Source organism: Pantherophis guttatus, chromosome 4 (genome assembly GCF_059756535.1).
Source record: "Pantherophis guttatus breed Tessera chromosome 4, ASM5975653v1, whole genome shotgun sequence".
Lineage (NCBI taxonomy): Eukaryota > Metazoa > Chordata > Lepidosauria > Squamata > Colubridae > Pantherophis > Pantherophis guttatus.
This window is the reverse complement of record NC_142066.1, coordinates 151,164,086-151,190,434: the sequence shown is the minus strand read 5'-3', so window position 1 is coordinate 151,190,434 and position 26,349 is coordinate 151,164,086. Positions and strand designations below refer to the sequence as shown.

General features: G+C 43.1%; 1 protein-coding gene across 5 annotated transcripts in view; it reads right to left on the bottom strand.

Annotated features, from left to right (window-relative positions):
* PRKAG2 (protein kinase AMP-activated non-catalytic subunit gamma 2) overlaps positions 1 to 26,349 on the bottom strand; it is a 238,371-nt gene that overhangs the window by 127,119 nt on the left and 84,903 nt on the right. For 4 of the 5 annotated variants that reach the window (XM_060683390.2, XM_087893091.1, XM_060683395.2 and 1 more), the window contains exons 2-3: positions 24,471 to 24,542; positions 12,515 to 12,797 (exon numbers count right to left, since the gene is read on the bottom strand). In XM_060683390.2, coding sequence (XP_060539373.1) covers positions 12,515 to 12,797; positions 24,471 to 24,542 — 355 coding nt within the window. The remainder of the gene's footprint in view (positions 1 to 12,514; positions 12,798 to 24,470; positions 24,543 to 26,349) is intronic. The other variant, XM_087893090.1, reaches the window with a different exon arrangement.

Below are 26,349 nucleotides of genomic sequence, written 5' to 3'. Positions count from 1 at the left end.
GCTTCCTTGAGTTTGACATGATCTAATTTGGAAACCTCAGTGACCTGCTGTTTGACTCAAAAGTCTTCGGAAGCATAGCTAAAATTTCTGTTCTCAGAGTTTAGCATCCTGGGCTCTGATGGCAGCTTTTCCGCCAATTATGAGGCAAATCAATAATCTCATTAATATCACTGTCCAAAAGATTATTTGTCCAGAAAAAAAGTTAAGTATACAAAGATAGTCCTTGATTTATGGCCATAGAACCCATTTTAAGTTACAACGGCACTGGAAAAAATGATTTTACGACCGGTTCTCGTGCTTACAACTATCATAGCATCCCTACAGTTACGTGATCAAAATTTGGGTGCTAGCATCCAGGTTAACATCCATTTAAAACAGATGCAGCATCCAAGGACCACAAATTCTGAATCTATGCATAATGCAACTTCTGGGCAGTACTCTGAAAGATTACACCGGTTCATTTTGGCTGAGGAATGTTGGGAGTTGAAGTCCATACGCTTTCAAGCTGTCAAGGTTGAGACACTGGCCAAGAAGAAAACTTTTTCCCCAAATTTTCCATCTATACTCCAACTCCCTCAAATGACAGCAATAGAAAACAGGAGGATGGTGGGGAAGAGAAATGACAGATTTTCCATCATAATAAAATAGGCGTTTGGCATTTGGGTCAAAAAGTTGGAGCTTTCTGCAATGCTTGGATTTCATTCCCCAATTTGACAAGGGAGAAAATAGCAAAGGAGATAAAACTCCACAGCTGGGTCACTCATGGGTGTTGTCCCTTGGGGAAAATATTTAGAAAGTGAATCATGGAATAACAAGTAGGAACAGGGGCCAGTACCTTATCCTGGTCTTTGGGACATGAAACTGTAACATTTGGAGGAAAAACAAAGGGGGCTGCAGGTAGTCCTTGACTTGTGACCATTTGTTTAAGCACTGTCCTTTCTATGAAAGCTACCCAAGGTTGACACCTTCAAATTATATATTGTGTAGGTGGACTTTGGCCAAGACCATACTTATAGCCCTGTACATCCAACCAAACACCAAAGCTAGCTAGCTGCAGAATAGCAATAGCACTTAGACTTATATACCGCTTTACAGTGCTTTTACAGCCCTCTCTAAACTGTTTACAGAGTCAGCCTATTGCCCCCAACAATCTGGCTCCTCATTTTACCCACCGCGGAAGGATGGAAGGCTGAGTCAACCTTGAGCTAGTCAGGATCGAACTCCTGGCAAGGAGCAGAGTTAATACTGCATTCTAAGCACTGCGCCACCACAGCTCCAGAAACTGAAGATGGAGAGAGCCCAGTTTCAACATCCTACGGTCTCTCTGCCGTCATAAACTGCATTGGTTATTGCTATGATTCTGAGTGCAACTCAAGCTGCTGGTTGTGACCATAAAGCCTACGTGGTATAAGGCCAGGTTATTTATAGGAACCACCTAACATCCATGGTGTCTGCCCAGCCACTAAAGGCTGGTAGAGTTGGCACATTCCAGGCAGTGGTGGGTTCCTCCCGGTTCGGCCCAGCCGGTAATGGTGAGGATATGATGTCACCGAACCGGTTCTCTTTGTTCGGGAGCTGGGGACCCCCGCCCACCTGCATTATTCTTACCTTTTAATTGGCCCCGCCCCCAGTCTATTCGCTGCCTCCCGAGTCCCAGCTGATCAGCTAGAAGGAAAAAAAAACTGTTTAAACTCTTGCCGTGGGGCTTCAAAGGGCCGCCTTACAGCTGATCAGTGTTAAAAGGCAGTGCGGTGGTAGACCAGTGTGCTCCAAAAACAAATGGGTAGACTGGTGCCTCCAAAAACAAATGGGTAGGCCGGAATGCTCCAAGAACAAATGGGTGGACCGGTACAGCTCTGTAAACAGTTAAAAGCCTGGTAGACCAGTACCTCTGCTAAATCCTAAAGAATTGTCACATGAACATCAAACTATGCCCACAAAATAAGCCACACCCACAGAATCGGTAGTAAAAAAATTTAGAACCCACCCCTGATTCCAGGTCTTTTTGACTAACAATGTCATGTCTTGGGACCTTCTTGACTGCAATGCCTGCCCTTTGAGATCTGCTGGTTCCCATCCTAACGGAGTTCCGGAGAGCCTTAAAGGCCTAGCTGTCTTCCTGGGTCTTGACTCCAGGTAGTCCCCAAGTTACAACCACAATCAAACTCAACATTTCTGTTGCTAAGCATGGCAGTTGTTAAGTGAATTTTGCCCCATTTTACAACCTTTCTTGCCAAAGTTCTTAAGTGGATCACTGCAGTTGTTAAGTTGATAACGTGGTTGTTAAGTTAGCAGCTTCTCCGTTGACCTTGCTCGTCAGAAGGTCACAAAACTGGAACAAATGGCCCCGGGACAATGCAACCGTCATAAATATGAGACAGTTGCCAAGCACCTGAATTTTGATCATGTGATCATGGGGATGCTGAAATAGTTGTAAGTGTAAAAAATGATCATAAGTCTCTTTTTTCAGTGCTGTTGGAACGGTCACTAAACGAATGGTGGTAAACCGAGGACTATCTATACAGTGATTCGGCTTCTTGTTGGATAAGTCTATGTCTTCTGGCAGTATTGGCTGGATGCACCATCTCGCTCTCTATTTCTTTTTCTGCTTTCCATTATATTGTTTTGCTCTGCCTTGCTGACCTTGAGTTGATGCCAAAATGGATGAAAACAAACAAACAAACAAACACAAGGATGGGAGAAAGAAAGAAAGAAAGAGAAAGAAAGAAAGAAAGAAAGAAAGAAAGAAAGAAAGAAAGAAAGAAAGAAAGAAAGAAAGAAAGAAAGAAAGAAAGAAAGAAAGCCTGACAAATCTCCCTGAGGCCATGTCCCAATTATCCAGCTATATCCTCTGGAAAACTGATTTTTCAATCAGAGGTGAGATGACGTCTCCTGGAATCAGCTCCAATTTCAGGTAGTGATGAATGTAAAATTAGCCAGGAGATGGGAGGGAAATTGGGCAGTATGGTGTAGCTAATGAAGAAGGTGAGAAGAAGGACATTTAATTGAGGGTGGAGGCATGCTGAAAATATTTACAAGTCTTTGTCTCCTCAGAAGGATCGATAAGTGCTTCAGTTTAAAAGAAAAAAGAAAAGAAAAGAAAACACAACTGCAAAAATACAAGTTACACAGATCTCAAGCAGATTATTTTTTCAACCTTAGAACAATGCTCCTTCAGTGATTTAAAATTAATCTGTTCTAGCCAAAACAAATCTTAGGCAGATTATAGGAAAAAGTCCACATGGAAAAATCAGCGGGATTCAGTTTGAATCCTGCTTTCCTTGTTTCTGAATCACTTGCAAGATGGATGTCTTTTCAGTCAGCTTAATTCCCAGTGGGCATGTCTTGACTCCTCCTCCTCCTCCTCCTCCTCCTCCTCCTCTCGTCCTTCTCCTCCTTCTTGTTTGTCCTCCTCGTCCTCCTCCTCGTTTTCCTCCTCCATAGTTTAGCCTAATAGAGCTGGACCCAATCCCAATATTAAGAGTTCCTCCCTTCCTCACTCTTGGAAATATTATTGCTACCATTACTACAAGACTAGCTACTAATAGAAGCTGTTTAGATCCTCTACACTCGCATTTCGTAAAGGGTGCTCTGAAGATCCTCTCAGTGGTACAGTCTTCTCCTTATACTTTACAGGTGGTCCTCAATTTAAGATTGAGCCCAAAATTTCTATTGCTAAGTGGCACAGTTATTAAGTGAGTTTTACCCCATTTTACAACCTTTCTTGTCACAGTTGTTTATTTATTTATTTATTTATTTTATTCAATTTGTATACTGCCCTTCTCCTAGTGGACTCAGGGCGGTGCACAGCCAGAACTAAAACACATAACAATACAAAATTTAAAATTATTAAAAGAATTACATACTTTGGCCCAAATTTAAAACAATTCGAATTAAAATCCATTGACAAATTAAAAGCTAAAAAACTAAAAAAGACTAAAAAAGAGGGGGGGGTTCACACCAGCCCTGCTTGATGAAAAGAAAAGTTTTCAGGGCACGGTGAAAGACCCGGAGATCCGATATCCTTCAGATCTCCGGAGGCAAATTGTGCCAGAGGGCAGGAGCTGCCACAGAGAAGGCCCTCTCCCTGGGGGTCGCCAGCCGACATTGCCTGGCTGATGGCACCCTGAGGAGTTCCTCTCTGTGGGAGTGTACTGGTCGGTGGGAAGCTATCGGCAGTAGAAGGCGGTCCCGCAAATATCCAGGTCCTATGCCATGGAGCGCTTTAAAGGTGGTAATCAACACCTTGAAGCGCACCCGGAAGACCACTGGAAGCCAATGCAGCTCATGCAGGAGAGGTGTCACATGGGAGCGCCCCCTCGCTCCCATAATCCCCCGCGCGGCCGCATTCTGCACCAGTTGGAGCCTCCGGGTGCTCCTCAAGGGGAGCCCCATGTAGAGAGCATTGCAGTAGTCCAGGCGGGAAATGACGAGTGCCTGAGTGACTGTGCGTAAGGAGTCCCGATCCAGAAAGGGACTCCTTTCTGGATCGGTTGTTAAGTGAATCACTGCAGTTGACACATCCCATGAGGCCAGCCTAAGGATACTTTCATTTTGGCTTTCTGCAATGGGTGAAACCAATAACTGTGGCTTATTAAGAGCCGTGGTGGTGCAGTGGTTAGGGTGCAGTACTGCAGGCTACTTCTACTGACTGCTGACTGCCGACTGCCAGACATTTGGCAGTTCGATTGTCACCAGGCTCAAGGTTGACTCAGCCTTCCATCCTTCCGAGGTGGGTAAAATAAGGACCCAGATTGTTGGGGGCAATAGGCTGACTCTGTAAACCGCTTAGGGAGGGCTGTAAAGCATTGTGAAGCAGTATATAAGTCTAAGTGCTATTGTTATTATTCCACAAACCACAGGTAAAATCACATATAGCTTAGCACAATACAGGTTGTCCTTGTTTAACGCCCACAACTGGGACCAGCAACTTGGTCATTAAGATAAGTGGTTGCTAAGAGAAAACTGTGACTGTCCTTACGATCTTCCTTCGGTTTCTTTTCCTTTACAGATTATGACAGTTGTAAATCTGCAAAGTTACTTTTTCTTCACCATCGTAACAGCAAATGGTCACTAAATGAAGCAGTCACTAAACAAGGACTACCTTTGTTTCAACCTACCAAGTAAGCAAATGATTCCTACATCTTTTCCCCTTTTATCTTCACAATATTGCTCAACTTACCATAAAACTCATTAAACCTTCATGGCTGGTAAGCCACGAAGAGAGTAATTTAATTTTTAAGTTATATTTATTGTATTTCTTTCAAATATTTTTTTTTTTTTGAGAATGCTTACACACAATATCTTTGCATTATTTTAAAATCAGCTCTAATATTATTTGCTCTCCCAACCTATCAGCCTCATCAGGGCTGAAAGATAGACAGAAAGAGAGAGAGAGAGAGAGAGAATCTTAACACACATACACATACTCACTCACTCTCTCTCTCTCTCTCTCTCTCTCTCTCTCTCTCTCTCTCTCTCACACACACACACACACACACACACACACACACAGACACGATGAGCATACCTAATAATCCTTGCTCCTATTTTCCCCACAACAACCCTATTAGGTGGGTTGAGCTGAGAGTGACTGTCCCAAAGCCATCCAGCTGGCTTTCAAAGCCTAAGGTCAAACTAGAACTCACAATGTCCTGGTTTCCAGCCTGGTGCAATAATTACTAAGCCAAACTGTCATGTAACAGAATCTTGTAAGCCTGGAAAAGACAGCATCATCATGATCATGAGGCACTGGGTCCCCAATGCAAAGCAATATTAAAATTCTTAAAGGTAGCTTAAATACCAAATCATCCATCCATCCATTTCTCTCCCCCTCCTCTCCTCTCCCTCCTCTCCTCCCTTCCCTCCCCTCCTGTAAGTCAAGGACTATTTGAAGACTATCTGAAATATGTTCCACCTTCTCTGATAAATGTTTCCTGAGCAGACAATTTTCTAGTCTTTTCCATGCTCTTACCCTGGATATTCCTACACATAATTCTATTTCTGATCACAAGCTATTGTATTTCAGCATGATTTGGTATTTATCAGGCGTGCTATTCAGCAGGTTCTGACAGGTTCTCGAGAACTGGTAGGTGAAATTTTGAGTAGTTCGGAGAACCGGCAAATACCATCTCTGGCTGGCCCCAGAGTGGGGTGGGAATGGAGATTTTGCAATACCCTTCCCCCAAGAGTGGGGAGGGAATGGGGATTTTGCAGTATCCTTCCCCTGGAGTGGGGTGGGAATGGAGATTTTGCAGTATCCTTTCCCTGCCATGCCCACCAAGCCATGCCCACAGAACTGGTAGTAAAAAAAAATTGAATTCCACTACTGGTATTCCACTACTGAATTTTATTAACCATCATTGCCACTGCTAGCATTATAAGACACTGTCAGGCTTAAATTTTGAAAGAAAATCAAATATCTGAAGGGATTAAAATCAAATTTGAAAATACTATTTAAGTTCCAAATTTTCCCCTTTCGACTACCTTGGGTTTTTTTGTTTGTATTTTCTGTTGGATAAGTTCAGGATCTTGCCATCATGTTTTATTCAATAATGCATTGATATGTAATAAAAGTAATCAATATTTTTAAAAATAAGTTGACTCGGAGACTGTGGATAATCTCGCTACCTACAGATTTCATCAGGAATAAACTTTGGTCTCCACCTATTTTGCTCTTTAAATAATGGGTTTTTTAAATATTTTATAATCAAATGTTATTATATGAAATGCCTGAACTAGCCTAGAAAAACTCCAAAATTAATCTAAACATGTTTAAAATCATACTTTTGTTTCCTTGGTCCCTAGGGAAGAGAAGCTTACTATGTCATTTTATCTTAGCCAAATAAAGTGGAAAACATTAATTTTATTAAATGAGAAAGAATTGGATTTTGTTGGAAGAAATCCAGAGTCTTTAAAAAAATGCTTTGATAACAGGCTGAATTTTGCAATCTTTTGATCTTTGCAAATATTCACACACAATGATAATCTAACTCAATGACTGGATTTTAAACTGGCCTCGTTGGCTATGTATTCTGGATTTTTTTTACAGCCCCAGAATGTCTGCAAGGTATCATGTTTGGGAAAAGCTCTCTGAAATTGATGAAACAAATTATTGAAAGCAAATACAGCATCTTGGTTCCATTTGAAACCTTCCTCTACTGTTTCCAAACGCCAACTGTGGGGTAGAGATTTCCCCTATTTATCCATGAGAAGCATCTGGGTAATAAACAAACATATGGATAAACTAATCTTCAATCTTTCCCCATAGATATTAATTTTACTTAGTGGAATATGGTTTTGTGTTCCTATTAGAGACTAACGTTTACAAAGATTCTTGAACAGGGACTGAAGCAGGGGTGGGTTCTAAATTTTTTTACTACCGGTTCTGTGGGCGTGGCTTATTTTGTGGGTGTGGCTTGGAGATCATGTGACTAGGCGGGCGTGTGTAGCTGTTGTTATTTCTGGAAGGTCCTCACACTTACGACCAGTCCTCGCACTTACGACCCAACTCATTTGTTTGCTTTTAACACTGATCAGCTGTAGGACGGCCCTTTGAAGCCCCTCCGCAAGAGTTTAAACAGTTTTTTCCCTCTAGTCATCAGCTGGGACTCAGGAGGCAGCAAATAGATTGGGGGTGGGACCAAATAAAAGGGAAGAATAACGTGGGAGGGGTGGGAGGGCGGGGGGGGGGAGAGAACCGGTTTGGTGAGGTCATAGCGTCACCGCTACCGGCTTGGCGGAACCGGACCGAACCGGGAGGAACCCACCACTGGACTGAAGCATCAACTTGACTTCTGAATCATTAAAGGACAATTTATAAGTCTATGGAGATTGTCAGTCATCCAGGTCATGGTTGTCCCAAAGGTGCTTTTTCAAAAGACAACTCAACTTCGTTTTTCCTAAGGTAGAACGAAGTCCAGTTGCCTTTTGAAAAAGCTCCTTAATTTCTGTAGCTCAGGGATGAAATGAGGCATCCTTGGTGCTCTCTGAGTTTAGGATTAGCACTAGATGATGTTTACCTAGTTTGGGTAATGAAATGTTTGCAAGAAAACAACCAGAGAGCACCTAGGACCTCTGACTTCTGTATCAAATGCCAAGGAGAGCGGAGTTCTGAATGTCCTGTAGGAGTCTCCCATAAGCATAGTAGTTTAGAAGCCAGAACCTGATCAACAGAAAACAGGAACATGCAAGAAACAGCACCATCTTAAGGTGTAAATCTGAAGAGCAGACCATATTAAACTTCTGTTTGAAGAATTGTCCGTCATTCAGAAGATATGGAAAAAAGTCACTTTATAGCCATACCCTTGAGCCATCTTGCTTATTATAATCTATGAAATATGTTCATAATTCTATGCTGGTTGGAAGCTGGAAGTCACCACTAGGAATCAGTGGCTTTGCAGATTTTAAACTCTAACTTTCCAAGCCCAACCTATTTTCTTGCAGACCTTTCATTACCAAACTACTTAACATCATCTATGCAGTGTAAGGTTGTAATGATAGCACCACGAGATGGGAGAGGATGGTTTCTCTCTCTCTCCCCCTCAATCTCGGGAGAGAGAATTTGGCACTGGGTTGCTATCATCCTACAGGCCCAATTGCCCTTACTCTACTGCAGCCAGGTACAATCCAAATAAATTCATATTGCAGAATTTATTCTGCTCTTCTTACTATTCTTACATTTGTCTCCTTAAGTGCTTTGTATCTGGCGTGGTGATTAATCAGAAGCTCTATAAATATAGAATGTTTGCATCTTCCTTCCATTCCAGGTTTGATCATGCAAAATAGTTTTTTTGATTAAGTTACAGACATAATTATTTAAACTGCTTAAGGTTCTCTCAATCTGTATCTCTCTGGATATGCACTAAACTAAAGCTATTGTAGCCACTCAGAGTTGTTTAAAGTGGCTGTCCATTCAATATTTTTTCAAATAAACAAATACATTTTAAGGAATCAGATTTAGAAAAGCTGGTCTGTTCTAACTGATGCTAATTCTCTGGGGTCTAAAGCAACCTAATACAATATAATACAATTCTTTATTGGCCAAGTGTGATTGGACACACACGGAATTTGTCTTTGGTGCATATGCTCTCAGTGTACATAAAAAGACAAGATACATTCATTAAGAATCATAAGGTACAACACTTAATGATAGTCATAGGGTAGAAATAAACAGTCAAATCATACTAGGAAACAATCAATATAAATCGTAAGGATACCAGCAACAAGGTTACAGTCATATAGTCATAAGTGGGAGGAGATGGGTGATAGGAACGATGCGAAGATTAATAGTAATACTAATGCAGTGTTGAGGGAATTACTTATGATGGCATTTGAGGAAAAACTATTCTTGTGTCTAGTTCTGGTCATTTTGAGGGTAGGAGTTGAAACAGTTTATGTCCAGGATGCGAGGGGTCTGTAGATATTTTCACAGCCCTCTTTTTGACTCGTGCAGTATCCAGGACCTCAACGGAAGGCAGGTTGGTAGTAATTGTTTTTCCTGCAGTTCTAATTATCCTCTGAAGTCTGTGTCTGTCTTGCCGGGTTGCAGAACCAAACCAGACAAACTAAGATTGGAAGCTCGTGTTTAAAAATTAAAGTCCTCCCTAATCCAGAAACCTTTCTCTTTGAATAACCAGGAAAGGAAGCCAACATGCATCTGATTAAAGACCAACCTAATCCAGCAAAATTTATCCTGGGCTTTTTTTGGAGGTGTAACCCAAGTGTAGAAGTAACACATAAGACAATATGAGAACCACAGCTCTTTTCTGCCAACATGCCCTGCCATACTACAATGCAATGGATTTGCAAGCCTTGCAAAGGGCTGTAAATCCATCACCCTCCTCCTCTGTTTTGCTCTTATCAATAGTAGATTCCAAATGCTTTTAGTCTGGAAATGTCAAGTGAATGAATATCAAACTCAAAGTTGGAGGGCAAAGGAGGCAGCAAGTATTTACAATGAAGAACATAAACAACAGGGGGAAAAAAATCCCCTTGGATATGCATACTAGCCAATGCTGGGTTCTCTGATACTCACATCACTGCAGGTTTGGGGTCAGCATTGGACCATTGAAGATAACATGTCCTATGGCAAATGCATGGTTCCCTAAACACAGGTAGTCCTTGACTTATAACCTTTCATTTTGCAACCATTCAAAGTTACAGCAACAGTGAAAAAAATGACTTATGAAGGGTCTCCACACTTACAGTCATTGCAGCAACCTCTCAGTTACATGATCAAAATTCAGGCATTTGACAAGTCTGCCTTGGTCATACTGATGGATGATCTCTGGCGAGCCCGAGATAGGGGTCATTCCTCTATCTTGGTGCTACTTGACCTCTCAGCGGCTTTCAATACCATTGACCATGGTATCCTTCTGGGGCGACTAAGAGAGCTGGGAGTGGGAGGCACCGTGTTGCGGTGGTTTGCCTCCTATCTCTCTGGTCGATCACAGTCGGTACTGGTAGGAGGACAGAAGTCGTCCCCTAGGCCCCTCGTCTTGGGGTGCCTCAGGGCTTGGTCCTCTCTCCCCTCCTATTTAACATCTACATGAAACCACTGGGTGAAATCATCTGACGACATGGGGTGGGATATCAGCAATATGCTGATGACACCGAGCTGTATATCTCCACCCCTCGTCGGTTCAGTGAGGAGGTAGATGTGATGTGCCGGTGCCTGGAGGCTGTGAGGATCTGGATGGGAGTCAACAGGTTCAGATTTAACCCAGACAAGATCGAATGGCTCTGGGTATTGCCCCCTAATTGTCCATCCTTGGTTCTGGGGGGAGAGAAAGTGCCCCCTTCAGAACGGGCTCGCAATTTGGGTGTCGTTCTAGTGCAACGCGCTCTACATGGGGCTACCCTTGAAAAGTGTTCGGAGACTACAGTTGGTCCAGAATGCAGCCGCGCGAGTTATAGTGGGTGCACCTAGATACACCCACATTACACCAATTTTCCGCGAGCTGCACTGGCTCCCTTTTGGTCTCTGGGTGCAATTCAAGGTGTTGATTATTACCTTTAAAGCCCTACATGGCTCAGGACCAGGCTATGTTCGAGACCGCCTTCTACCACATAGCTCCCAGCGACCGGTAAGATCCCACAGTCAGTCTCCTCCGGGTCCCGTCAGCTAAACAATGTCGGCTGGGGAGGGCCTTCTCTGTGGCTGCCCCGGCTCTCTGGAACCAATTACCTCCTGAAGTCTGGACCGCCCCCACCCTATTGGCCTTCCGGAAAGTGATGAAGACCTGGCTCTTCTGGCAGGCCTGGGGCCGTTGATCTCGTTATAGTGATCTTGCGAGACCCGGGCACAAATTGGAGTGTATGTGTTTTAACATTTTAATGTTTTAATGTTTTAATGTCTTCTTTTAACTTTTGTATGGGATATTGTTGCATTGTTTTATTCTCTGTTGTAAGCCGCCCAGAGTCCCTTGGGAGTTGGGCGGCATAGAAATGCGATAAAATAAATAAATAAAATAAATAATAAATAAGTCAGCAGTGCATTTATGACCATTGCTGCATCTCCAGGATCATATAATCAATATTTGCAACCTTTCCAGCTGGTTTCTGACAAGCAAAGTCAATGGGAGAAGGCAGATTCACTTAATGGCCAGGTGATTCACTTAACAATTGCAGTGATTTGCTTAACAACTGTGGCAAAAGAAATATGTAAAATTGGACGCGACTCACTTAACAATCGCCTTGCTTAGCAATTGAAATTCTGGACTTCGTGATGGTCACCAGTTGAGGACTAACTGCATTGCTACCTAGAGGCACGATATGCTAAGTCTGACCCAGAAATAGCATGCAGCTATCATAATTAGTAGTCATTATAAACTTCTGGGAAACATTGCTTAATCCATACTGCACCCATTAAGGTCAGACCACTGGATACTAATCAAGGATTCAATAGGCCAGAAATTCAATATCACCTCAGCTTTTATACGTATTTGTTGATAAAATTACAAGATGTAGGAGAAAAACAGGCAGAGCTTGGTGGTGGTGGAGTTAAACATGCCACCAGCTTAGAATTGTTACATCTCCACAATGATCCAATTCCAACCCCTCTTAAATTCCACTGACCCTTATCTGGAACCAATTTAGTACTGAACTTTAGTTGACTTGAGCTTCGTGTATAGACTTGAGCAATAATTCTACTGAATCACAATTTAATGTATGGTCCTGATCCTTTGTGCCTTTGTACAGAAAGAGGGAAAAGGAGGAAGGGAGGAATAGAAATTGAGGAGCAAAGTTCCAAGATTGTTTGCAAGAGTCAGCACAGTTTCTTGCACAGGTTGTCCCCAATCGCAGCAGAGTGATGCTGGTCCACCTCAACCATTTCAAACACGTACACAAAATGTACATTTCTACTGACGACAAGAGCAGGACCCCACCCATTAAATCAAGAGGCTCAGATTCAGAATACAAACTATTGCACATCTGTTTTCCTCTATTTTCATACAGCAGGCAAAGGAACCAGAGCAAAGCTCTTATGGGAAAAATAGGATCAATGCCTTACTTTTTCTTGATCTGGAGAAGAACTTTATTCCTCCGGGGGAGGTGGAAGGGTTAGAGCCAGAGGAGGAAGAGTCTTTTGAAGACGACCTAAAAATCCCACTGAAGCTCATGCGTCGAGGGGATCGAGGTGGTGATTCCTGATACGGGAAGGGAAACACCGTTTTGGGTGAGCCTGGACTATGTTTAGACTTGACAGGAGCAGAAGATGGACTGGAAGGTCGGTTCTGGAGCCCCTTTGAGAAGATTCCTTTGGAAGGGCTCCCGGAATTGTAGCTGTCTTCCGTCTGCAAAAGGGAAAAAAAGTGTTGAGTTAAAATATTGGAAATTCATAGAATCATAGAATGCAGAATTGTAAGATTGAAGGATCTTGTAGGTCTTCTAGTCCAATCTCCTGTTCAAGGCAGGAGACCTTATACTATCCCGGTCAAAAAGTTGTCCAGTCTATTTTTGAAAACATCCAGTAATGGAGCATCCACAACTCTGAGAGGCAAATTGTTCTATTGATAATTGTTCTCAATGTCAGGAAATTTGTCCTGAACTCTAGGCTGGATCTCTCCTTAACAAACTTCCACCCATTACTTCTTGTCCTACCCTCTGGTCAGTGGTGGGATTCATTAACAACCGGTTCTCTGTCCTAATGACCAGCTGGGTGGGCATGGCTTGGTGGTCATGTGACCATGTGGGCATGGCCAACTCAACATCACTCAGGTCAACAGGTGTTTCGCCTTAGCTGTTACAATGTAATAAGGGTTAACCAGAGAGGCAGTTTCTGTAAGCAGGGCAATAAAGATTAGGCTAGAAACAACACCAGAATATTTCCTTCCTGCCTTCCTTGCAGGATTAGCCCTGTAAAAAAAAAAAAAAAGATTTCTTCCAACAACCGGTTCTCCGAACAGTTTAGAAAGTTAACAACCGGTTCTCCCGAATAGGTGCAAACTGGCTGAATACCACACCTGCCTCTGGTGCTTTGGAAAATCCCCTCAAATATTGGAAGACAGTTACCATCTCTCCCCCACTATCCCTGCCAATAGTTCTCTTCGTTAGGCTAGTCACACCTAGCTTTTTCAACCATTTGTTATACAATTTAGCCCGTTGACTCTTTACCATACTTGTTGCTATTCTCTGCACACTTTCCAGGGTCTCAATTAACACAATTAAAAACCAACTATCACCTGATTCTATTTCAACTTCGAAGTGTACGGCTTTATTACGTATGTACCAAATCTACCATTGTTTAGTTATTGTATGTTGCACTTTTTCAACAGTATTATTTTGTCTCTGCAAGGATCCAGTCTTGAACAACTACTGCTCCCGAGGATATAACAAAAGTTACAGGGACACTGGGATCAAGAAAGTAATATGAGATTTGGAAAACCTAAGGCCACAATGTGCAATTTATTTTCTATAAAAGGCAATCTATCAATGGGAAATATTAAATCAGGGTCAGGAGCCAAAAATAAGCAAAAATCAAAGAGATCTCATGTCTCTTTGCTATCACCAACCTTCAGCTTCAACCTGTGTGTGTGTGTGTGTGTGTGTGTGTGTGTGTGTGTGTGTGAGTGAGTGTGTGTGTGTGTTTGTTTGTTGTGTACACCTAGGGAATACAGTATATTCCAGGACACAGACACAGACACAAACACACATATACACACAATATTTTTGTGGATTATTCTTTCCCAATATGGAATGTCCATAAACTTTGCCAAAGTCCACATATCTGGGGGACAGTATACTAGGTTTGTACTTCACTTATCTTCCAGGACCCCAAGACAGTATGTGTATACACACACACACACACACACACACACACACACACACCACCCTATTTCAATTTTCATTCTAGCAGCAAACCTATAAAATACTTTGGGCTTACACTATTGCCCTCAACCAGGGGTGAAATTCACTTACCTTCCCTACCAGTTTGCCAATGTGTGCGTGCCACCGTCTGCACATGTGCAAAGCCTTCTGCGCATGTGCAGAGGCTTAAAATGTCGCAAAAAAGCGATGTCATTATGTCCGCGTGGGTGGGCGGGGCCTCCCGCAGCCGCTGCTACCAGTTCTCCCAAGCCGGATAGAACCGGCTGAATTTCACCCCTGCCCTCAACCAATCCAATAAGCTTCCTTGTCTAGAGATGGATTTAAATCTGGGTCTCCTTGGTCCTAATCCAACATTTTAACTGCTATTCTGACCAATCATTCCATCCTCCTTCTCTCCAGCTTCTCTTTAAGCAAGTTGGGTCTTTTCAATCTCTGTGAGGCCACAGATTTCCAAAACAGCTGTAGCTCTGCTGATGAGGGATATATAATCTAGTCAGGAAAATGTTTCTAACTCAGGGGCAATAATCTCTCATCCACCCAGCAACATCAAAAAGAGGCCAACCTGATGTAAAGTGGTTTAAATAGTTAGATACCTATTAGGGTTCAGATGTGTAATTTTATTTTAAATTTTGTTCGCCACCTAGAATCACTGTTGTGAAATAAGCATATATAAGTAAATAAGCAGATATAAATTATTTAAATAAAACAGACAAATTTGAGACGTCAAAAATAAGTCTCGGCACCAGCACAAGGTGGAATTTAATCCCTGATAAAACAGAAGAAATGCTGGTGGTTGAGAGCTAGACAAAACCAATTTAAAATAAAATGGAAAGATTGTGGAAGTTAAAAAAAAATCCATCTAAGATTTCCAAGGTAGAGTATATTTTGCTTCTTATATGGTATTTAGGAGAGAAAAATCCCATGTAACATCTGCCTTCCAAGTTCTCAGAAAGAAAATATGAGGATAGCCAAAAAGTAAAAATTTATTTTAGATCTAAGACAGGACTTGATTTGGGTTTTTTTTTGCATACAGAAGGATAGATGGATTGGTGGGGTTTAAAGGTTGGAAACCTGCCCATTTGACTGAGTTTCAAAGGCTTTGAAATAAGCCTGGAGCACCATTACCTAAAGATTTGTCATCTAGGATGAATTCATTGAGGGAATCCAACCATATTTCTCTACAGGACATGCAGCAAGAGCAATTTTTGAATGAGAAATTATTTATTAAAGCAAAGAAAGCATCTACCATCTTGCTCTTTTTATCAACCTCATGGATGCTGCCAGCTGGATTCCTTTGAATCAAACACAAGAGACATACCTTAATTACCCACTTAAAGATCACAGAAAGAGATCAGATCAATCACCCCTTCCTTCTTTCCTTCCTTCCTTCCTTCCTTCCTTCCTTCCTTCCTTCCTTCCTTCCTTCCTTCCTTCCTTCTTTCTTTCCTTCCTTCCTTCATCCATCCATCCATCCATCCATCTTCTAGACTGCCCAGTCCCAAAACTGATTCCAGATAGCTTCACCAAGTTAGAAACAGTCTCATAATATTAAACATTAATCCATATAATTACCCCTGGGAACATTTTTTTTAAAAAAAAAAAAGTCCAGTCACTCCCAAACTTCAAAGAGTTCACTAGGCACCCCAACCAAAGGCCTGAAGGAAGAATCACATGTTTAAGGCATGCTTGAAGGCAGGAAGAGTGAGGGACAAAAGCAGGGGTGAAATGCTACCGGTTCGCACCAGTCCGGGCAAACCGGTAGTGATAAAAGCAACCAGTTCGGGCGAACTGGTAGGGAAAAATAGTTACCGCTTTGTCTGAACCGGTATTTCCGATGATCAGCTGTGCCACGCGATTTATATTCGCTAGAAAGCAGGAAATCCTGCTTTCTAGCGAATCTAAATCGCGTGGCACAGCTGTTCCCCCCTCGCTGTTCTACTTACCTTAAGTCTTTTTCTGTGTAAAGCATGCATTTGGTGTGCACTGTGCATGTGCGTGCACACAGTGTGGATTCACACGCACTGTGCAAAGACGTGCAGCGTGCTTTTGGCACGCACCACGTATGCATGGACAGCAAACCGGTGGCAATCCGGATTTGGATTTCACCACTGGGCAAAGGATGCTGCTTCAGGGGGCAGGCAGTGCAATAGAGGAGGCCCTTTTCCTAGGTCCCTCTAGATGACATCACTTAATTGGTGGGATCTAAAGCAAGTTGTCTGACCATATAGGATGAGCAAAGAATGATGGAAGCCAGATGGCTTCCCAGATAATTGAACTCTATGCAGTGTTGAGCTTTATAGATAACATAGATAACATATATTTGAAAGGCTGCCATAATGACAACCTATTTTCCAAAGTACCTGAGGACAAGACAAGAACTAACGGATGGAAACTTATCAAAGAGAGATTCAAACTAGAACTAAGGAGAAATTTCCTGACAGTCAGTACACTTGATTAGTGGAACAGCTTGTCTCCAGAAGTTGTGGATGATCCAACACGGCAGGTTTTTAAGAAGAGATTGAACCAGTGGTGAAATCCAATTTTTTTTTACTACCAGTTCTGTGGGCGTGGCGTGGTGTGGCTTGGTGGGCGTGGCAGGAGAAGGATATTGCAAAATCTCCATTCCCACCCCACTCCAGAAGAAGGATCCTGCAAAATCCCCATTCCCACCCTACTCCTGGGGGAAGGATATTGCAAAATCTCCATTCCCACCCCACTCTGGGGCCAGCCAGAGATGGTATTTGCCGGTTCTCTGAACTACTCAAAATTTCCGCTACTGGTTCTCCAGAACCTGTCAGAACCTGCTGGATTTCACCCCTGGATTGAACAGCCATTTGTCTGGAATGGTATAAGGCAGTGATGGCTAATCTTTTTGCTGTCGCGTGCCAAAAGTGGGGGGAGCACGGGGAGGTAGCCCACGTGCGTGACCACACCCATAATTCAATGCGCCCCGCCCCTGCGCATGCGCCTCCCCCCCTCGCTTTTAGGATGTGATGGCATGGTAAGCCCGGTAGGCTCGTTTTTCACCCTCCCCAGGCTCCAGAGGCTTTCTAGGAGCCTGGGGAGGGCGAAAACAGCCTTCACCACCACCACCCAGAGGCTCTCTGGAGGCCAGAAAGAGCCCATTTCCCAACTTCCGGTGGGACCAGAAGGCTCAAAAATAAGCTGGCCAGTGCACGCATGTGCGATGGAGCTGAGCTACAGCAATGCTTGCGTGCCCACTGATATGGCTCCATGTGCCACCTGTGACACCCGTGCCATAGGTTCGCCATCATGGGTATAAGGTCTCCAGCTTGGGTGCAATTGGACTAGAAGACTTGCAAGGTCCCTTCCAACTCTGTTATTTTATATTCTGTATTCTAGCAATAGAAGAGAATATTTATAGCTCAGGATTGAATTGGGGAGGGGGGTTTCTTGGTGCTCTTTGAACTTGGTTGTTTTTTTGCATTTCTTCTTATCACTAAACTAGGTAATATATTCATTGAATGAAATGTCTGCAAGAAAACAGCCAGACAGCACTAAAGACTCCATAGGTAACATGTATTCCGTAATATTCAGTCCTCCAGCTATCAGTATGTATCTATATAAATTTCCTCCCAAAATTTTTCTTTCAGGGCAAATCCATTCTGACCATACAAAACACATCATTTTAATTTGATTTCATTTAATCTCTTTTGTGTGTGTGCAAAATTAAAAATTTATAATTAAAACATTAAATTGGGAGTCAGACCTGAGGAAAGACCCCAGGAAAGATGCCTTTAAATTGGTGATAATTATCATTTCAACACAACAACCAATCAGCTCTGAAATCAGGCCCTCTTGCTATGCAAGGGCCTTCACTCATATACATTTCCTGGAGAGATGTTCCTCACTCTTTAATTTTCAAAAAAACCCCATAAAAAGTGCAGATTTATTAAAATATAGCAATATTTCTAGGGCACTGGGGGCCAAAAAAGATCAAGATGGCAGCTGCAACCGCATGTAAGAAAAATATGTTCTTTTTTAATGTGCATTGCAATTTGGGCAGATATTTGAACGGAGATGTCCTTAATCCAAGGCTCTTGAGACAGCTAAAGCAGGGGTGAAATCCAGCAGGTTCTGACAGGTTCTGGAGAACCAGTAGCGGAAATTTTGAGCAGTTCGGAGAACCGGTAGCAGAAATTTTAAGTAGTTCAGAGAACCGGCAAATACCACCTCTGACTGGCCCCAGAGTGGGGTGGGAATGGAAATTTTGCAGTATCCTTCCCCTGCCATGCCCACCAAGCCGCACCCACCAAGCCATGACCACAGAACCGATAGTAAAAAAATTTGGATTTCACCACTGAGCTAAAGTCCAACTCCCAGAATGCCCAATCCACACGGCCAACCGAAAATACCAGTCTGGGGAAAATTAGGCTATCCTAAAATTTCTTCATATTTGAATGACAATACTAGTATAATTTCTGGACAGTGAGAAAGTGGCAGGTCAAATGTTGTAGCTTATCACCAGAAGAATATAATTGCTTTGCAGCTAAGGCATTAAATGGGACAAAAGGTAGAAAATTAGTACATTTCTTCTTCACCAATTGTAAATCAAATATATTTTTCTAGCCAGAATTTTCTGATTCTAGGACTTGATTAAAGTTATTTATTTTTAATTTCTTCTCTCTCTCTCCACCCCCCACTCCTACCCGTCACCTACACCCACACCCACACCCACACATAAAAAGATTTCCTTTACTCAGGGTTCTTCCCATTTATTTATTCATTTATTAATTAGATTTTATCTTGCCTTTAGAAGTAACTCAAGGCAGCAAACATACACAACACTCCTTCCTCCTCCTATTTTCCCCACAACAACGACCCTGTAAGATGAGCTGGACTGAGAGACTTGTCATAATTTCATTGCAGTTTGGCGTTTCCTGTGCTTTCTTCGTATTATTGTGCTTTATAGGCAGTCCTCAACTTACGACCGCAATTGGAACTGTACCTTCCACTGTTACGTGGTCATTAAACGAATCATCATTTGACTGCACCTGATTTTATGACCTTTTTTTTTTTTGCCACTGTCGTTAAGCAAATCTGGCTTTTTCCTACTGACTTTGCTTGTAGAGAGCCAGCTGGGAAGGTCTCAAATGATCCTGGGATGCTGCATCCATTATAAATACATGCTGATTGCCAAGTGCTTGAAATTATCATGTGACTTTAAGGATGCTGCAACAGTGATAAATGCAAGGACCAGTGGTAAGTCACTTTTTTCAGTGGAGTCGTAACTTTGAACAATCACTGGAACAAATGGCCACAAATTGAGGACTACCTGAACACAGTAGATTTAAGAATTACAACATCTATATTACTTTTGCGGCTCTGCTCTCGCCCTCTCATTCTAAGAGCTGGGCCATCTTTCTACCGTGATGCTTTCCTTGTGGATGGACAGCAGAACATCTATTTGTACTGCTCTTCTTTTAGCATGTGCTGAATCTTTGCGGTGACTCTGGGGGACTGACTCTGTTCTTCTTCATCCCCCTCGCATCCTTCTCTTTTGAGGAAAATCCAAAGCAACCTGACAAACCCACACTTCAATAAAACCCTCCTTGAATTTCCCCACTTCACTTGGAAGCAAAAGCACTGATCCAGTGGTGAAATCCAATTTTTTTTTACTACCGGTTCTGTGGGGGTGGCTTGGTGGGCGTGGCAGGGGAAGAATACTGCAAAATCTCCATTCCCACCCCACTCCTGGAGGAAGGATATTGCAAATTCCCCATTCCCTCTCCACTCTGGGCCCAGCCAAAGGTGGTATTTGCTGGTTCTCCGAACTACTCAAAATTTCCGCTGCTGGTTCTCCAGAGCTTGTCAGATCCAGTGGTGGGTTCCTCCCGGTTCAGTCCAGTTCGGCCGAGCCGGTAGTGGTGACGATATGACATCACCGAACCAGTTCTCCCCCCCCGCCCTCTCACCCACCCATGTTATTCTTCCCTTTTATTTGGTCCCACCCCCAATCTATTGCTGCCTCCTGAGTCCCAGTAGATGACTAGAGGGAAAAAAACTGTTTAAACTCTTGCCGTGGGGCTTCAAAGGGCCGTCCTACAGCTGATCAGTGTTAAAAGCAAACAAATGAGTCGGGTCGTAAGTGCGAAGACTGGTCGTAAGTGCGAGGACCTTCCAGAAATGACTCTGACCAGCTAGCCACGCCCACCTAGTCACCTGACCTCCAAGCCACACCCACAAAATAAGCCACGCCCACAGAACCGGTAGTAAAAAAAATTAGAACCCACCCCTGGTCAGAACCTGTTGGATTTCACCCCTGCACTGATCTCACTTTAAGAAGCCATCTAGCAAAAAAATTGTTGCATCTTGCCCAGAACTAAGATCCTGTAATACCCAAACCTACTCCACTGGTGTTACAAGATGTTTCTTAGTATTCTAGAACAGAAGAAGCAATAGCAATAGCACTTAGATTTATGTACGGCTTCACAGTGCTTTCCAGCCCTCTCTAAGCAGTTTACAGTCAGCATATTGCCCCCAACAATCAGGGCCCTCATTTTACCCATCTCGGAAGGATGGAAGGTTGAGTCAACCTTGAGCCGGTTAGGAGCAAACTGCTAAATTGCAGGCAGCCGGCAGCCAGCAGAATTAGCTGCAGTACTGCATTCTAACCACTGCGCCACCATGGAACAGAAGAAGACCCTGTTCTTCTTCAAATGTTGGGACAATAAGTCAACCCCTTGCTCTTGGCCATGTTGAGCTGCAGAGAAGGGAATTGAGGTCCAAGGCACCTGGACATCAGGTGGGCTTGATGGGCTCTCTCTTTTTTTTTTTGCTTTAATTTATATGCCGCCCTTCTCTGGAGACTCAGGGCGGCTTACAATGCGTTAAGCAATAGCCTTCATACTTTTGTATATTTATACAAAGTCTTTCTACACTAAGACGTCCTTCCACAACCTGATGTTTGATATATGTGCTAGCCTACAACTGCCATGTTCCTCAGCGCATACAGCTATTTGAATATTCATCTCCTCTTACAAATTCTTGGTTTGGCCCCAGAAATTTCTGCACAAGCTTTTTAGAAGTAAGTTGATCAGGAATAAAGTGACAAAAACATCATGAAGGCACCTAGCTCTAAATTTTCACTGGCAACTATAAGCAAAACCTCATCTGTGCATGCAGACTCATCTCATCAGTGGCTTCATGATTTTTCTTTTAGCTTTTGATTCGGAAAAGTTAAAGCCTTAAACTCCAATCCAAGGGATAATGGCTTTACATCGTAGATAAGAACACAGAATAGCATCAAGAAGAGAGTGGGTGAAATGCAAACCTTTTAAGGTCCTGGAATGTACTTTGCTTAATACAGTAGTCTTTTTTCCGCTCTCAATTAGACTGTAAAAACTCTAAAAATGTCGCACTATGGTAGATGTGAGTCAGCTTCACAGTACTTCAGCCAATTTCAGCTGCTAAATCAATCTACTTGTGAAATCAATGGATCCTGGAAAACATTAACGCCAGACAGAAAAATTGCTCCTGGAATTTTTCTTGAAGTTATCTCAAGGGGTAAAAAAATAAAATTAGAACATGAAAGCAACTGCATTTTAAATGCTACCCTTCCAAATGTGTTCCTCAGGAAAAATACAGGTAGTCACATTTGTTTAGTGACTATTCAAAGTTACAATGGCACTGAGAAAAGTGACTTATGACTGGTTTTCACACTTACAACTGTTGTAGCATCTTCATGGTCATGTCATAAAACTTCAGATGCTTGACCAATGGCAAGTATTTATGACAGGTGTTGTGTTCGGGGATCAAGAGATCCCATTTTGCAACCTTCTTAGAAGCAAAGTCAATGAGGAAGCCAGCTTCATCTGATAACCATGTTACTAACAACTGCACTTGTTCACTTAACAACTATGGCAAGAAAGGCCATAAAATGGGGCAAAACTCACTTTAGAAATATCTTGCTTAGCAATGGAAATTTTGGGCCGAGGGCCAGTGGTGGGTTTCAAAAATTTTTACTACCGGTTCTGTGGGTGTGGCTTGGTGGGCGTGGCAGGGGAAGGATACTGCAAAATCCCCATTTCTTCCCAATCAGCTGGGACTCGGGAGGCAGAGAATAGATGGGGCGGGGCCATTCAGAGGTGGTATTTACCGGTTCTCCAAACTACTCAAAATTTTCGCTACCGGTTCTCCAGAACTGGTCAGAACCTGCTGAAACCCACCTCTGCCGAGGGCTACTTGTATTCATTTTCATTTCAATATAATGAAAGAGCCAAGGTTGACTCAGCCTTCCATCCTTTCTAAGGTAGGTGAAATGAGGACCCAGTTTGTGGGGGCAATAAGCTGACTTTGTATAAAACATACAAAAAGAATGAAGGCTATTGCTTAACGCATTGTAAGCCGCCCTGAGTCTCCGGAGAAGGGCGGCATATAAATCAAATTAAAAAAATAATATCACAAAGAATCAGATCAAAGTTTCATCCAGGTTAGTATAACGTTCCCACGGTGGCTAACCAGATGCCAGGAGAAAAACTGGTTTGAAGAACAGACCCATTCTGGTTTTGTTTCACCACACCTGCTAGAGGAAGGAATAAAAAAAAAAAACCACCCCATTGGATCAGAATTCACTGACATATGGCCTGTTTTCACAAGATCTGACTTCTCCACAGTCCCAGTGTACTATGAGATTGGGACATAGCTGGTTCTCCATTTCATTCATTGCAGCTGACAATTATTCTTTTTCTTTTTTTGCTCTTAATCATTTTCTGCATATAAAAAATCCACTCTATCCCATTATGCAGTCTCAGTGTGGTCATAAGAAGCTTTCTTGGGAAGACACTGTTGAGCAACTGGTCAGTAGTTCATGAGATATTTGGAAGATTATTTGAGAAACTAATTATGGCGAGAGGGATAAATATAGTTCTGGAGAAATGAAAGGCTCTGCTTGTTTTCGGCCTTTCAGATGTTACTTAATGAGCAGTTTTTTTAATTGGATGGCTTTCCTGATGCTGGTGGAGCAAAGATCTTACGAAATAAAGAACAATGGAAATGGAAAGAGACCTAGATGCATCCATCTCTCTCTCTCTCCCCCCTCTCTCTTCCCCTCCCTCCCTCCCTCTCTCTCCACTCCTGCTGACTCCTTGAACTACTCCTACACCTTGCAGTTTTCTTGGCAAGGTTTTTTTGGAAGTAGTTTGCCATTGCCAAAGTCACCCAAATAAATATTAGTTATTTACTCTTAAACGCAAAGCCCACCTTTAATCTGGAATAATGGAATAACAGAGTTGGAAGGGATCTTGGAAGTCTCTTTGTCCAACCCCCTGCTCAGGTAGGAAACCCTATAAACCAGTGATAGCTAACCTTTTTGCCATCGCGTGCCAAAAGCGGGGGGAGCACGGGGGGGGGGTGTCATGCGTGCATGTGCCGACACCCATAATTCTATGCACCCCGTCCACCCACGCATGTGTGCACAGCCCGCCATGCACCCCACGCTTTTGGCACATAATGGCATAGTGGGCCCAGTAGACCCGTTTTTCACTCTCCCCAGGCTCCAGAGCCTTTCTAGGAGCCTGGGGAGGGCGAAAATGGCCTTCCCCACCCCTCCGGAGGCCCTCCGGAGGCTGGAAATAGCCTGTTTGTTGACTGGTGGGCCCAGAAGGCCCGAAAATCAACGTCCCAGAGCTGAGCTCATGTGCCCACCGATATGGCTCCATGTGCCACCTGTGGCACACGTGCCATAGGTTCACCATCATGGCTATAAACCATTTCAGATAAGTGCCTGTCCAGTCTCTTCTTCAAAACCTCCAGTATTGGAGCACCCACAATTTCTGGAGGCAAGCTGTTCCACAGATTAATTGGAAACTGAGGATGGCACACATAGCCATTAGGTGGCTAGTAGAGAAGGTGACACCCTGTTTCCTTTCTGTGCACTCTTTGCTCCCTCCCTCTCCACCCTGGTTAATTTAATTTTAATTGAATTTTAGATGTATGATCCTTATTTATTGTTTTAATGTTTTACAGTGCATTTTAATTGAAAGTCCGTAGGCTGCCTGTAGGCTGTGGGGTTGTCTCTGGCAAGATGGGTGGCATACAAGTTTAATAAATAAAAATAAATAACACAACATTCCTAGAGTTCATTAATTTGGTTTTCAAAGGGCATCTCTGGTCTCTACCTTTCGTGAAGCATGTTTCTCAGACCCATCCATATCCCCATCCAGGAACGGCATGGCAAAGGAGCTGAGATCCTAAAACAAACAGAAGTTTAGAACATTTCATTAAAGCTTGAAAAGCAAACACTACCCATAATTCACAAATACCCTGAAGCCCCAAAGCTATTTGAGCAGATTCACCCTGCTCCAGGGTAAGTTTATATTTGAATGAGATCAAAGCAACAATGAGAACCATTAAAGGACATGACAACACAGGATAAAAGAGTACAGGGTTGGCCACAACGATTGCTCCAATACCCAAGATAGAAGCTACAAAAGGTGACTGAAGCTCCGGTCATTTTGTTTTATGTGTGACAGACATAAAAGATAGGTAATGGCCTTTGGGAATATCTTAGTTGCCACCTTGGCAAGTAGTGATTGTCAGGGTTCCAAGGAACACCCCCAACAAAATAAAGCTCTGAGCCCTGAGATTCCTCAAAGTTCCAATTTATTAGAGATGTCATGTTGGCACATCTGGGAAAACCCAAATCTGAGCTTCCAGGTTTTCCCCACCCAGCTAAGAGTTCACAGCCTTGCCCCACACCCACAAGTTCATCACATTGTCCAATCAACTCTTCACACTCCACCAGATACAATCTTCAGGCAGACTCCATCAGTCACAGGCAAAAGTCCTTGAATACGGAATGTTGTTATGTCTAACTTTCTACTGCTCCAACAACAACCCCCTCCCAACTTCCCCAGCTAAAATATGTGGCAGTTCAGAAGCAAAAAGAAAATTGTCTTCCAAAACTTACAGTGACCTTATGTATACTCTGGGCATAGTTACTCAAGTGTCCCATTGACTGCAATGATGCTTATTCCTAGATAAGTGAGGATCCTGGATCGTGAGGTCCTGCGCACAGTCACTCATGCCCTGGTCATTTATTGGCAGGATTACTGTAACACACTCCACATGGGAGTAACACTGAAAAGTATCTGGAAGCTATGGTCCAATTCAAGATGTTGGTCATTATCTTTAAAGCGCTTCATGGCATGGGGGAAGGGTATCTGAGGAGCCATCTCACCCCAATATGGCTGTCGTCCGTCCATCTGTCCCCCCGCCTTACACCAGCGGAAGAGGCTTGCTACAGGCTCTAAATGTCAAGGAAGTTTGACTGGCAGGAGCCAAGAGAAGAGCTTTTTCCACCATGGACCCCACCTTGTGAGTTGAACTCTGCCCTCACTCTTTTGGTCTTCCGAAAGGGCCTTAAAGCCTGGCTTTGCTGGCTGACTTGGGGCCTTCACTAGAGGTGACTAACTGGATAGAAATAAGGCCTCGGCCTTGCCCAGTCCTTTAGTTTTTAGTTCCTATTTAAGCATTCCTATTTTTTAATTTTTTTTATAATTATCTTTTTATCATTTTGTAAGCTGCCCACAGTTGCTTTAACAATGAGATAGATGGCATATTAGATAAGAAAGAGAGATGAGAGAGAGAGGAAGACAGACAGACAGACAGAAACATAGACAGAAAGATATGGATGGATGGATGGATGGATGGATGGATGGATAGATAGATAGATAGATAGATAGATAGATAGATAGATAGATAGATAGATAGATAGATGAGAGACAGAGTCAGAAACAGAGACAGAGGGAGGGAGGGAAGGAGAGAGGGAGGAAAGGAGAGAGGGGGAGAGAGGGAGGGAGGGAGAGAGGGAGGGAGAGAAGGAGAGAAGGAGGGAGGGAAGGAGAGAGGGGGAGAGAGGGAGGGAGGGAGAGAGGGAGGGAGAGAAGGAGAGAAGGAGGGAGGGAAGGAAAGGGGGAGGGAGGGAAGGAGAGAGGGAGGAAAGGAGAGAGCGGGAGAGAGGGAGGGATGGAGAGAGAGGGAGGGAGGGAGGGATGG